The sequence below is a fragment of the Sinocyclocheilus anshuiensis genome, unplaced genomic scaffold, assembly GCF_001515605.1.
Source record: "Sinocyclocheilus anshuiensis isolate Anshui unplaced genomic scaffold, SAMN03320099.WGS_v1.1 scaffold1127, whole genome shotgun sequence".
Lineage (NCBI taxonomy): Eukaryota > Metazoa > Chordata > Actinopteri > Cypriniformes > Cyprinidae > Sinocyclocheilus > Sinocyclocheilus anshuiensis.
Window position 1 is genome coordinate 1,088,863 of NW_015546115.1, and position 12,799 is coordinate 1,101,661.

The following is a 12,799-nucleotide window of genomic DNA, read 5'->3' on the forward strand; positions in this document are numbered from 1 at the left end:
TTTATTCCTGTGATCAAAGCTGAATTTTCAGCATCATTACTCCAGTCTTCAGTGTCACATGACCCTTCAGAAATCATACTAATATGCTGATTTACTGCTCATATATCATCTGTTAAGTAATGTGACAGGGTTATCCTGTTGGTTATATCAGTAATAAGCAGTGTTAGGGGTAACGCATTACAAGTAACGCGAGTTACGTAATCATATTACTTTTTTCAAGTAACTAGTAAAGTAACGCATTACTTTTTAATTTACAAGAGAATATCTGAGTTACTTTTAAACACGCACTTTTCTTTCCCGCTGCGGCTCGACATGACGCCGTACACCGAGGACTTCCTCATGGCCAAAGGAGACAGGAAGGAAGGTAGAGCGATTTTTTTTTTTTTTCTTCTGCTGAAACTCTGTTTTTAAATCACATTTGTCTTCTCCGGTCAGCTAATCGTGATCTCATATGCAGGTTTCCGTGACGACAGTGATTCCAAAGTGGCAGAGAGTTATGAGTATGACCTCATCGGTGTGACGGTGCACACGGGCACGGCGGACGATGTGTTTGTGATTGTCATTTTCTGTTGCAGGTATCTGTTTAACGACGCTGAGGTGAAGCCGTTTGATTCGGCCCAGCTGGCCTCAGAGTGTTTTGGTGGAGAGATGACAGTAGGTTTTTTGATATTTTTGCCACCAGATCAAGTCCTCCAATAAACGTTTAGGGATACATACCTGCAAACTAGTCGCTTTTCGGCGAAATTCGCCATTTTGAATCAAAATAGGTAATTTATATGAATCGTCTAGATCCAATATTGACTGTTTTTTCTCAAGTTCACTGACAAAGTTTCAATCAAAGCCACAGCAGAATTGTTTTGTGTCTCCGAGCAACACAGCGGTGTTTCGATACTGAATGAATCCACGTTTTTGAACAAATCAAGTGAGTCAATGATTCAGTAACCCATGTGCACTGTCCAAAAAGTTTGTGGTATAAATGTGCTTTTTTTTTTACTTGAAGCATATGTTGTCTTTTTCCTTTATTTCGTTGTCAGAGTGCACCAGAACGCTTCATTTACATGATAAATTCTCAAAAATGTTCTTATGGGGGGATGCCCCCAGACCCCTCGATAAGAGTCATAATCAGAACTATGTCACCTTTTTGACCTCTTGTGAGTTTGCAGGTATGAGGATAAACTAATATAAATCAAATCTTGTTAATGTTGTTTTAATTCAAAAATGCTCGTCTCATTTTAGACAAAAACATATGACTCTGTCACAGACAAGTTCATGGATTTCTCCTTTGAAAAGGTTGGTTTTGCGATAACAATGATAATTATTATAAAACAACAGAATAATAATATAAATATAATTTGATATTGATTATTATTATCATTTTATTTTACATATGATTTGTAATTATAGTAAAAGTAATGAATTTTTTGTACATTAATATTTTATGTAATTTGGTATTTATATATTGATTATATATTGAAAATATAATAATTATTATTATTTAAATGATAAGTCTTGCTTGAGATTTTGAAATCCTCAGAAATAACGAAAGTAACGTGTGATTTGTCTGTCTGCAGACCCACAGTGCCTACATGCTGTTCTATAAGAGAGTGGAGGTGGAGGAAGAGAATGAGAAGGACTTGAACTTTGACATTTCTCCTGACCTTCTGGAGGTACAGACCTCTCACCGTCAGTCTTCACTGCACACTTCTGAGCATTTCACTGACGCTTCATCTCTCTCTGTCTCTCTCGTAGTGGATCTGGCACGACAACATGCAGTTTCTCCAGGACAAGAACATCTTTGAACACACATACTTCGGGTAAGAGAACAGTCACAAACCTATGTACAAGGATGTCTTTGATAACTCTTTAATTATTTTTTCTTTTCTTTTTATTCATTATTTCTATTTATGTATGGTGATATACGTATAATATGTCTATGTAATTTTTCTCTCCTCATTCTACTCTCTGTGTTATTTTGTCTTATTTTCTGTTCTCTTTCTTTACTTCTATTTTATTTGTCAATGTAAAACTAATTTTATTTCTAAATATATTTATATGATCTGTCCTCTCGTTCTCTTCTCTGTTCTTTTTCATTCCTTTCTTTTGTTGTTTCTCTGTAGTTTTATGTGGCAGCTGTGCAGCAGTATTCCCAGCACTTTAGTGGATCCTAAATCCGTGTCGCTCATGACGGCTAAGGTGAGTCTGGCCACATGAACAGCACCACACTAACTGATGAAGTGGCATCTTTCAGATGAGTTACTGTCCACGGGGAAATAGGGAGGTTCATAATTCGAGTCGTTTTCCACTCTTTCTCTCACAGCTCAGCACATCGTTTGTTCTGGAGACATTCATCCACTCCAAAGAAAAGGTGAGATGGACTTTACTTTTCATCTGTTGTTTTTCTATTGTTCTTCTATAGTAATTTACTGGAGAGTCCTGATGACATTTTCTGTAGTGTTCAATAATTGTTTTTTTGTTCTTGTAAGTTGACATTTCATTCTTTTTTTTCTCTCAGCCCACAATGCTGCAGTGGATTGAACTCTTGACCAAACAGTTTAACAATAGCCAAGCTGCCTGCGAGGTAACACACACACACACACACACTAGTTTCCATGTTTTATGGGAACATTCCATAGACGTAGCGGTTTTTATACTGTACAAACTTTATTTTCTATCCCCTTACCCTAAGCCTACACCTAAAACTTTGTTTGATTTATAAGCTGTTTCCTTCATGGGGACCAAAAAAAATCTCCACAAGGCACACACACTCACACTTTACATGCAGCTTCTTGTTTCCACGGATCTTCTGCTCTGTAAAATCACTTTTGAGCCAAATGAATGGAGAGAGTTGATGATATCAGCAGTGTTGTTGGGTAATGCTGTTTTGGAGATCAGTGTGTCTGTGTCTTTGTGTGCGCAGTGGTTTTTGGATCAGATGGCAGATGATAACTGGTGGCCAATGCAGATTCTCATCAAGTGTCCCAATCAGATTGTACGTCAGGTGAGTGTCACATAAACATCTTTATTTAAAGATTTTTCTTAAATGAAGATTATCTTTATTAACAGACAAACCCATACCCTTCCTCTATAAGAAAACATTTGCATTGAAAAAAATAGTTAATGTGCTTCTGAATGTGCTGCTGTGATGTTCCAGATGTTTCAGAGGTTGTGTATTCACGTGATCCAGCGCCTCAGACCGGTCCACGCTCACCTGTACCTGCAGCCGGGCATGGAGGACGGGTGTGTGATGCGTCCCTTTTTGTCTTCCTCTGATGCCAGATAACCATCCTGTCCTCATATCTGCAAATACATATGCTGTGATCCTGCGAAATTCTTCTAGAAAAGTTCTCATTTCTGTTGGTCTGCCTGCAGATCTGATGATATGGACGGGCCGGTGGAGGACATCGGCAGCCGCTCCTGTGTGACGCGGTTCGTCAAAACGCTGCTGTCAATCATGGAGCACGGAGTGAAGCCGCACAGCAAACATCTGACCGAATACTTTGCCTTTCTATACGAGTTTGCCAAAATGGGAGAAGAGGAGGTAACGACTATTCATCTATTTATTTATTTAAGCACTTATTTGTTTACTTATTTGTTTTTACTTTATTCATCTACCTACTTATTTTACTTATTTCTATTTATTTTACTTTTTGTTTTATTTAATTGTATTTATTTTATTTATTTACTTATTTATTTTGCATGTTTTTTACCTACTTATTTAACTTATGTATTTACTTATTTAATTTCACTTAGTTATTTGTTTATTATTTATTTATTAAAAATTTGACCATTTTTAATGTATATTCTTTATTTTCTTCTTTTAATATTTGTTTTTCTTTTTGTCTTCACAGAGTCAGTTCCTCTTATCTTTGCAAGCCATTTCTATAATGGTGCATTTCTACATAGGCACTAAAGGACCTGAAAATGTGAGTGGCATCTCATCAAGGCTTGATCTTCTCTGATTCAGGATTTTCTTGATCTCAGATCATAACGTCCATCTCTCTGTCTCTCAGCCTCAGGTGGAGGTGTTATCTGAGGAGGAGGAGGGTGAGGAGGATGAAGAGGAGGACATCCTCTCACTGGCGGAGGAGAAGTACAGGCCGGCCGCTCTGGAGAAGATGATCGCTCTCATAGCTCTGCTGGTGGAGCAGTCCAGATCTGAGAGGTGCACACTGAAGAATTGAGTTTAAGCTCACAAAGCATATCATATTTCACCCCAAATGGATCATATTTCACCTTCGAATTCTTTCAAAGAAAATGAAACCTATTTTAGGGCTGTTAAAGATGTTGAAATTAATTTCAGAAGCATCACCAAACAGAGTTGCCCCATCGGCCATTTTTACTGCAATAGAGTAGTAATCTCTGACCATTTGTCTCTGTCTATAGACACTTGACTCTGTCTCAGAGTGACATGGCTGCGCTGACCGGAGGAAAAGGTTTCCCCTTCCTGTTCCAACACATCCGAGACAGCATCAACATCAGACAGACTTGCAACCTCATCTTCAGCCTCTGCAGATACAACAACCGCCTGGCAGAACACGTAAGATCTCCAGAACGCTTACCGTTCTGACATACCACGCACTTCGTGTTTTTATAGAAAGCTAATTGTAACCGCTACATGTTTGTAACATAAACCCTACTTCTTAGCATTCAGACATTTGCTTTTGAAAGTTTCTTCTGCTCACCGAGGCTGAATTTATTTGATCAAAAATACAGTAAAAAGAGAAAACAAATATTGAGAAATTACAATTTAAAACAGCTGTTCTCCTTTTGAGTATATTGTAAAATGTAATTTATTGCTGTGATCAAAGCTGAATTTTCAGCATCATTACTCCAGTCTTCAGTGTCATATGATCCTTCAGAAATCATTCTGATATGCTGATTTGCTGTTTACGTTTCTGATTATTATAAATGTATCAATGCATTTATTCGAAATAGAAATCTTTTGTGACATTATAAATGTCTTTACTGTCACTCTTGATCAATTTAATGCATCCTTGCTGAATTTCTTTAAAAAAAATCTCGTTGACCCCAAATGTTTGAACAGTAGTAGTGTAGCTTAGTTCTTGGGACAGTCTTTTTCCTTAAAGTATATCTATGCATGCAAACAATTGTATCAATCTGTAACATAACATCTCATGGTTTGTGTTCTTGTGCTGGTATAGATCGTGTCAATGCTGTTCACCTCCATCGCTAAACTGACTCCAGAGGTAAGAACAGCTCTCAGTACTATTGTTGTTTTAGTATTTTATTCTTACACACCCTAACTAACATTTTGCGTTTGTCTGACAGGCGGCAAATCCGTTCTTCAAGCTGCTGACGATGCTGATGGAGTTTGCTGCTGGTCCTCCGGGAATGCCCTCGTTTGCGTCCTACATCCTGCAGAGGATCTGGGAGGTAAATCTGTCCACACACAGTCCCATCACTCTTTCGCTTTCTCTCTTCTCCACTGGATCAGTACTTTACGTCAGAGTCTTGTGTCTATGTTGAAGACCTGCCTCTGCCTCACTGATCTGAGCGTCTGATCTCTGTCTGTCAGGTGATCGAGTATAACCCGTCTCAGTGTTTGGACTGGTTGGCCGTTCAGACTCCGCGTAATAAGCTGGCTCACAGCTGGGTCCTGCAGAACATGGAGAACTGGGTGGAGAGGTTTCTGCTGGCGCACAACTACCCACGAGTCCGAACATGTGAGAACACACAATCCAATACACACCAGTACACACACATTATATATATATATATATATATATATATATATATATATATATAATGAAAAGTTAATGAATTTTAATTGTAAATAATAAATAATGTATTTTAAATAGTAAAAATATATTTTGAATAGTAAAAATACATGTAAATAAATGTATACTACATCTATTCAGCAAGTTAAATTGATTAAAAGTGACAGTACAGTCATTTATAACATTACAAAAGATTTCAATTTCAAATGAATGCTGTTCTTTTTGTACTTTCTATTTATCAAAGAATCCTGAAAAAAGTATCCACATTTCTACAAAAATATGAAGCAGCACAACTATTTTTAATATTATTAATAATCAGAAATGTTTCCCGAGCAGCAAGTCAGCATATTTTCATGATTTCTGAAGGATCATGTGACACTGAAGACTGGAGTAATGATGCTGAAAATTCAGCTTTGCATCACAGGAATAAATTACATTTTAAAATATGTTACAGTAGAAAACTGTTATTTAAAATTTGAATAATATTTCATAATATTACTGTTTTTACTGTATTTTTGATCAAAAAGCCTTGGTGAGCAAAAGAGAATTCTTTTAAAATCACTACAAAATCTTTAACCAATGTTATTTTAGAATTATTGATATACTATTATAGTTTTTGTTTATATTTATATTTTCTGTTTTCATTTTTAGTTTTAAACTTTTTGTAATTTTATCGTGTTGACATTTGTATTTGTTTATTTTCCTTCAAATATGACTGTATAGTTTTTAAGTTTGTTTTAGTTATTTTAATACTTCAACTAAAGCTAAATGAAAATGAGAACTGTTGCCTTGACAACTAGCAGTAATAAAATAGTAATTTTATTTATTATAGTATGAATTTTATTTAGTACTGTATTTATTATATTCATTATAGTAATTTAAGTTTTTATATTTTATAACCAAGTAAGTAACTAAAATGTTTTTTTTTCCAGGTTTTAGTTTCTGCCCCAGACTTTTAGTAGTAGAATAGTAGTGTATATATGAATACACATTATAAGACCATCAAGAACTACACACATGCTTAAAAATATCTGAATGTTCCTTAAATAACATTTTATGCATCCACACAAACATCTACAAAATGGATAGCTTGTCTTATTTTTATAATAATCTATTTTTGCTTGATAAAATGTCAGATTTGACATTATTTTGTGACATATGTAATGCATTTCTCTCTCAGCGGCGGCGTATCTGCTGGTGTCTCTCATCCCTAGCAACTCCTTCCGTCAGATGTTCCGCTCCACGCGCTCTCTTCACATCCCCACGCGGGACCTCCCACTGAGTCCCGACACCACCGTGGTTCTGCACCAGGTCTACAATCTGCTCCTGGGCCTGCTGGGCCGGGCCAAGCTCTACGTGGACGTGCCGGTGCACGGGACCACCAAACTGGTGCAGTACTTCAGCTTCATGACCTACTGCCTCATCTCCAAAACCGAGAAGCTCATGTTCTCCAGCTACTTCATGGACCTCTGGAACCTCTTCCAGGTACTTCACGTGCAGATGAAAGCATGTCTAGGTGCTCATATGATATTTGTGACCCTGGAGCACAAAACCAGTCTTAAGTCGCTGGGGTATATTTGTAGCAATAGCCAAAAATACATTGTATGGGTCAATGGACTGCAGCGAGAACGTGCGTCTCATCGTCCAAAACCCTGTCGTCACTAAAAACATCGCCTTCAACTACATCCTAGCCGATCACGACGATCAGGAGGTGGTGCTGTTCAACCGCGGGATGCTTCCGGCGTACTACGCCATCCTGCGCATGTGCTGCGAGCAGTCGCCCGCCTTCACCCGCCAGCTGGCGTCTCACCAGAACATACAGTGGGCCTTCAAAAACCTCACGCCCCACGCCAGCCAGTACCCAGGGGTGAGTACAGCGCCTACAGTCCTTCACTTTAGCAGTTTCTGAACCGGTTACCAAAGTTATTACAAGACATATGAGCAAACGTGTTTTTTTCTTTAATTTATGGCATAGTTTATCAGTAACTATGGCACCATTAAAAAAAAAAAAGCTTTAATTTATGGCATAGTTTATCAGTAACTTTGGCACTGTTCAAAAGTTTGGGGTTAGTATGTTGTTGTTTTTTACGTTTTTGACAGTCTCTTCTGCTCGACAAGGCTGCATTTATTTGATCAAAAATACAGCAAAAAAAACTTTCATGTTGTGAAATATGAAATAACTCTTTTCTATTTTAATATAATTTCAAATGTTATTTATTTCTGTGATGCGATCCTTCAGAAATCATTCTAATATGCTGATTTGTGCTCAAGAAACATTTCTTATTAATAATAACTGTTGAAAACAGTTGGGCTGCATAATAGTTTGTAAAAACAGAGTTTTTTTGTTTTTCGGGATTTTTTTTTCTTTTTTTATTATTAATAGAAAGCTCAAAAGAACGGCATTTATTTGAAATAGGAATCTTTTTTAACATAATAAATGTCTTTAGTGTCCCTTTTAAATAATTAAATTTGTCCTTGGGGAATCATTCTTTTTTATTACACATTTACTTACTTTTTTATTTTATATATTTTTTTTATAGTTTAAATAGTTTAAATAATGTTTATTGCTATAAATATTAAATCAGTGTTTAAATGCACAAATTTTGTCCCAACTTTTAATAACAGGTTTGCAAAAATAGTAAATCTCAAATAAAATAAAGCACTGCATATAATAATACTAAATTTAGTTTGACCTCCTATAGTGTATAAACAACATTTTCCGAGAGTTCACTGAACATTTTTCGTTTGTCTTCAGAGTTTTAAGCTTCAAGTGCCTCCTGTTTCTCACTGTGTTTCTGTCTGAAGGAATATGAATGTTTTAAGCCTCAACTATTCAGTTTAATTCAGTTCAAGTCAATAACACTGTGTTGTTTTTCTTTCTCTGCAGGCGGTGGAGGAGTTGTTTAACCTGATGCAGTTGTTTGTGGCTCAGAGGCCTGATATGAGAGAAGAAGAGCTGGAGGACGTGAAGCAGTTCAAGAAGACCACCATCAGCTGTTACCTGCGCTGTCTGGATGGGCGCTCCTGCTGGACCACTCTCATCAGGTACACATACACTCTATTAAGTCTGGTTGAGTATTTTACAAGATTGAGCCGTTTTCATTCATACTAATCTCTTTGTGTACTCTCAGTGCCTTCCGTATACTGCTGGAGAACGATGAGGACAGACTGATGGTGGTGTTCAACAGAGGACTCATCCTCATGACGGAGGTATTCATACTCTCACTCACTCTTTTCATTCATCTTCATATTTTAATGGACTGTCGTATAGAATTAAACATTTCTCTGTCTGCAGTCCTTCAACACCCTGCACATGATGTACCATGAGGCCACTGCGTGTCACGTGACCGGTGATCTGGTGGAGCTGCTGTCTATTTTCCTGTCTGTTTTAAAGGCAATGCGGCCCTACTTACAGCGCAAAGGTAGTGCATAACCCATAATACACCACACACTTCACTGATGTTTATGATTACCCATAATGCATATTAAACAAATAACTCCAGGGTTCTTCATTACTTATGGACCATAGCATGCTATATAGAATCTCTGTTATCCATAATGCACCATACACAATACAGAATTATTCAGTTACCCGTAATACACCTACACTTGCAGTACAAGTACTCATTATGCATAATGCACCCTACCATGCAATGCAAAAGTTCTTTATTACCCATAATGCACCTGAATAATCAATACTAAAGTAACCCATTACCCATAATCCACCTAAGCTTGCAATGCAAAACTACTTGTTACCCATAATGCACCTTAATGTGCATTACAAAAGTACTCATTACCATTAAAGGGTTAGTTTACCCAAAGATTAAAATTAACCCATGATTTACTCACCCTTAAGGCATCCTAGGTGTACTTTCTTCTTTCAGACAAATCCAATTGGAGTTATATTAAAAAATGTCCTGGCTCTTCCAAGCCTTGTTCGACAGTCCAAAAGAAGTCTAATAAAGCGCATCCATAGAAAGTGCTTCACAAGGCTCCGGGGAGTGAATAAAGGCCTCCTGTAGCGAAAATCATTTTTGTAAGAAAATATCCATATTTAAAATTTTATGAACCGTAATCTCTAGCTTCTTGCTAACTGTTGTACGCGTAAGCCGTTCCGGGTGGATGATGTAGGACGTTGGTGTAGCATGCAGTACAAAAGAAAGTACTCATTACCCATAATTCACCTGAAAACTCAATACTAAAGTTCCCAATTTCCCATAATGCACCTTATGAATTACAAACGTACTTATTTACATAATAGACCTAAATGTGGAACACAAGTACTCCATTATCATTATTTAATATATCATGCAATGCAAAACTACTCAATTACCCATAATGCACCTTAACCCTTAAATGCATACCTCGGGTCTTTAGCAACCCGGGACATCATTCACTACCCTCTCCCTCCTTCATTTTTTTAAAGTTAGACATCAACTTTCTTAGTATTCCTCAATCTATCCATTATAAACAATAAAACAAAACAAAAAATAATAAAATATAAAAGAGTGCCTGTTTTCTGATTAATTTTGTGTAAAAAGTGTATAGGGTCGCTAGAGACCCGAGGTATGTAAATGTGTAAGTATTTTTTCCTGCACATCAGAAGTGCCCTTTTTCAAGAGGTATAAATACAGCAGACTAACCTCTATCCATCAACAGTTTATCAGCATCCCTCCACTGCCCCATCTCCTCACCCAAGGTATGTAAATGTGTAAGTTTTCCCTGCCCAACGATATTTACATACCTGATGACTCAATACGTGGATCCTTATTCCTCGAGGTGGCAATGTTTGATACACAATGATGACGTGATGCTTCTCTCATAATTACCGCAGGCATAAAACAAAAGAATATCATCAGCAAAAATGTAACCGGTTTGAATGGCTTTACTGCAGAGCAATTACTGTACGAAATGAAATATATATGTCACTGTGATGTGGTGAATAAGCTGCCAGTGATCAAAATATTTAATATGAAGTCATTGAAAACGATAGTTTTGAGAATATGTTTGAGATAGCGAATTTGAGCCAGATGCTGAATGTACTGTGGAAGTGCGCTCTGACGATGACAGCGATGGTAAAATCATCTGTTCACATTGAACCCTTTTAAGTTTCAAAAGGTAACGAAATATGCTTTATTTTATTCTTCTGTAATTGTTCTTAAAATATCAAGAGAGTTTTTTGCTATTGCAGCAGTTACAGATCCAACCGTGCGAGATATAGGTCCGGGTCGCTAAAGACCCGAATATGTAATAATGATTGGCAAAACATTCATGCATTTAAGGGTTAACAAGCATTGGAAAAGTACTCATTACCCATAATGCACCTAAAGAAGCAATGCAAAAGTACTCATTACCCATAAAGCACCTTAAGAAACAATGCAAAAGTACTCATTACCCATAATGCACCTTAACAAGGAATGCAAAAGTACTCATTACCCATAATGCACCTTAACAAGCATTGCAAAAGTACTCATTACACACAGTGCACCTTAAGCAATGCAAAAGTACTCATTACCCATAATGCACCTAAAGAAGCAATGAAAAAGTACTCATTACCCATGTTGCAACTTAAGAAGCAATGCAAAAGTACTCGTTACCCGTAAAGCACTTTAAGAAACAATGCAAAAGTACTCATTACCCATAATGCACCTTAACAAGCATTGAAAAAGTACTCATTACCCATAATGCACCTTAACAAGCATTGAAAAAGTACTCATTACCCATAATGCACCTTAACAAGCATTGAAAAAGTACTCATTACCCATAATGCACCTTAACAAGCATTGAAAAAGTACTCATTACCCATAATGCACCTTAACAAGCATTGAAAAAGTACTCATTACCCATAATGCACCTTAAGAAGCATTGAAAAAGTACTCATTACCCATAATGCACCTTAAGAAGCATTGAAAAAGTACTCATTAAGTAAAATACTATAAAAAGCACATGCTGCACACTCAAAAATCACAAGCGAGATGAAAGCAATGCAGGCAATTTACTGAAAAAAACAAGGCAACAAGGCAAACATTTCAGTCACATGTTGACCATTTTCAATGGCAAGCTAACAATGCTGGAACAGAAGCCGTCTTGATGCAATGCAGAAGTACTCATTACCCATAATACACCTTAATGTTCAGTACAAAAACACTCATTACCATAACGTTCCTAAAGAATCAGTACTGAAGTACCTAATTTCCCATAATGCACTTGTATGTGCATTGTAATCTCAATCACTGCTGATTTGTGTCCATCTGTAGATGTGAAGCAGGCGTTGATCCAGTGGCAGGAGAGGATTGATTTCGCTCATAAGCTGCTGACGCTGCTGAACTCTTACAGCCCACCAGAGCTGCGTAACACCTGTCTGGGTGAGTCTCCACATCCACCAAACAAACACACCACTCTTCAAATGAACCGAAGCAGCAGATGAATGTGATCTGAATGTTTATTCTCAGATGTGCTGAAGGAGCTGGTGCTCTTGAGTCCTCATGACTTCCTGCACACGCTCGTGCCCTTCCTGCAGCACAACCACTGCACCTACCACCACAGCAACATCCCCAGTGAGTCCCGCCGAAAGAGCATACTTACAGCACTGATCATCATCATCACGATCACCGTGATCTGTAACACTGTGTGTGTGTGTGTGTTTGCAGTGTCGTTTGGCCCGTATCTGCCCTGTAGAGAGAATATCAAGCTGATGGGCGGAAAGAACAACATTCGTCCTCCCAGACCGGAGCTCAACATGTGCCTGCTGCCCTCGATGGTGGAGACCAGTAAGGTGTGTACGAGACCGACGCATGATTCCTGTCGCACGCTGAGCTTTAGTTATTCATCGAGTGCGTTTTGTGTTTCCTGTAGGGTAAGGATGAGGTGTATGACAGGATGTTGTTGGACTACTTCCTGTCGTATCATCAGTTCATTCACCTGCTCTGCAGAGTTGCCATCAACTGTGAGAAGTTCACTGAGACTCTGGTGAAACTCAGTAAGGATGCTTCACTCTTGAAAGCTCTGTTTGACTATGTGTTTGTGTGTGTGTGTGTGTGTGTGTGTGTGTGTGTGTGTGT

The 12,799-nt window shown here is 37.7% G+C and overlaps 1 protein-coding gene across 1 annotated transcript in view; it reads left to right on the forward strand.

The window, feature by feature from the left end:
- The window catches only part of LOC107700805 (ubiquitin carboxyl-terminal hydrolase 34-like), a 57,247-nt gene that overhangs the window by 41,553 nt on the left and 2,895 nt on the right, over positions 1-12,799 (forward strand). Inside the window, exons 45-70 of the mRNA XM_016502620.1 lie at positions 259-364; positions 458-654; positions 1,237-1,290; positions 1,572-1,667; positions 1,750-1,814; positions 2,118-2,193; positions 2,318-2,365; positions 2,513-2,578; positions 2,918-2,998; positions 3,152-3,237; positions 3,370-3,538; positions 3,849-3,923; positions 4,011-4,162; positions 4,384-4,537; positions 5,163-5,207; positions 5,290-5,394; positions 5,537-5,684; positions 6,919-7,221; positions 7,289-7,605; positions 8,626-8,783; positions 8,870-8,948; positions 9,034-9,160; positions 11,996-12,103; positions 12,191-12,295; positions 12,389-12,513; positions 12,594-12,717. Of these exons, the coding sequence (XP_016358106.1) occupies positions 259-364; positions 458-654; positions 1,237-1,290; positions 1,572-1,667; positions 1,750-1,814; positions 2,118-2,193; positions 2,318-2,365; positions 2,513-2,578; positions 2,918-2,998; positions 3,152-3,237; positions 3,370-3,538; positions 3,849-3,923; positions 4,011-4,162; positions 4,384-4,537; positions 5,163-5,207; positions 5,290-5,394; positions 5,537-5,684; positions 6,919-7,221; positions 7,289-7,605; positions 8,626-8,783; positions 8,870-8,948; positions 9,034-9,160; positions 11,996-12,103; positions 12,191-12,295; positions 12,389-12,513; positions 12,594-12,717 (3,169 nt within the window). The remainder of the gene's footprint in view (positions 1-258; positions 365-457; positions 655-1,236; positions 1,291-1,571; positions 1,668-1,749; positions 1,815-2,117; positions 2,194-2,317; positions 2,366-2,512; positions 2,579-2,917; positions 2,999-3,151; positions 3,238-3,369; positions 3,539-3,848; positions 3,924-4,010; positions 4,163-4,383; positions 4,538-5,162; positions 5,208-5,289; positions 5,395-5,536; positions 5,685-6,918; positions 7,222-7,288; positions 7,606-8,625; positions 8,784-8,869; positions 8,949-9,033; positions 9,161-11,995; positions 12,104-12,190; positions 12,296-12,388; positions 12,514-12,593; positions 12,718-12,799) is intronic.